This window comes from Entamoeba invadens (genome assembly GCF_000330505.1).
Source record: "Entamoeba invadens IP1 unplaced genomic scaffold scaff_1105074725833, whole genome shotgun sequence".
Lineage (NCBI taxonomy): Eukaryota > Evosea > Mastigamoebida > Endamoebidae > Entamoeba > Entamoeba invadens.
This window is the reverse complement of record NW_004191840.1, coordinates 17,399-17,599: the sequence shown is the minus strand read 5'-3', so window position 1 is coordinate 17,599 and position 201 is coordinate 17,399. Positions and strand designations below refer to the sequence as shown.

The following is a 201-nucleotide window of genomic DNA, read 5'->3' as shown; positions in this document are numbered from 1 at the left end:
TTCAATTTGTAAGTTATCAATTTTAGAACACGTGATTTCCAAATAATTATTTTTTCGATGAACAAATTATATCCATTTGGGAAATATAAGTATTGTTACAATCGGGCTGTTTTTGTCAAAACAAGTCACAACGTCGTTGCTCCAACACCATTGAATTGATGAAGAAAAAACTAATAAACACAGCAGTATCAAAAAATACAT

General features: G+C 28.9%; 1 protein-coding gene across 1 annotated transcript; it reads right to left on the bottom strand.

Annotated features, from left to right (window-relative positions):
• Window positions 1–122: 122 nt before the first annotated feature.
• Window positions 123–201, bottom strand: EIN_450570 (Hypothetical protein; the record flags this gene model as incomplete). Its single annotated transcript, XM_004185296.1, has 1 exon — window positions 123–201. A coding segment is annotated over one exon (79 nt), but the record flags the coding sequence as incomplete, so codon positions are not given.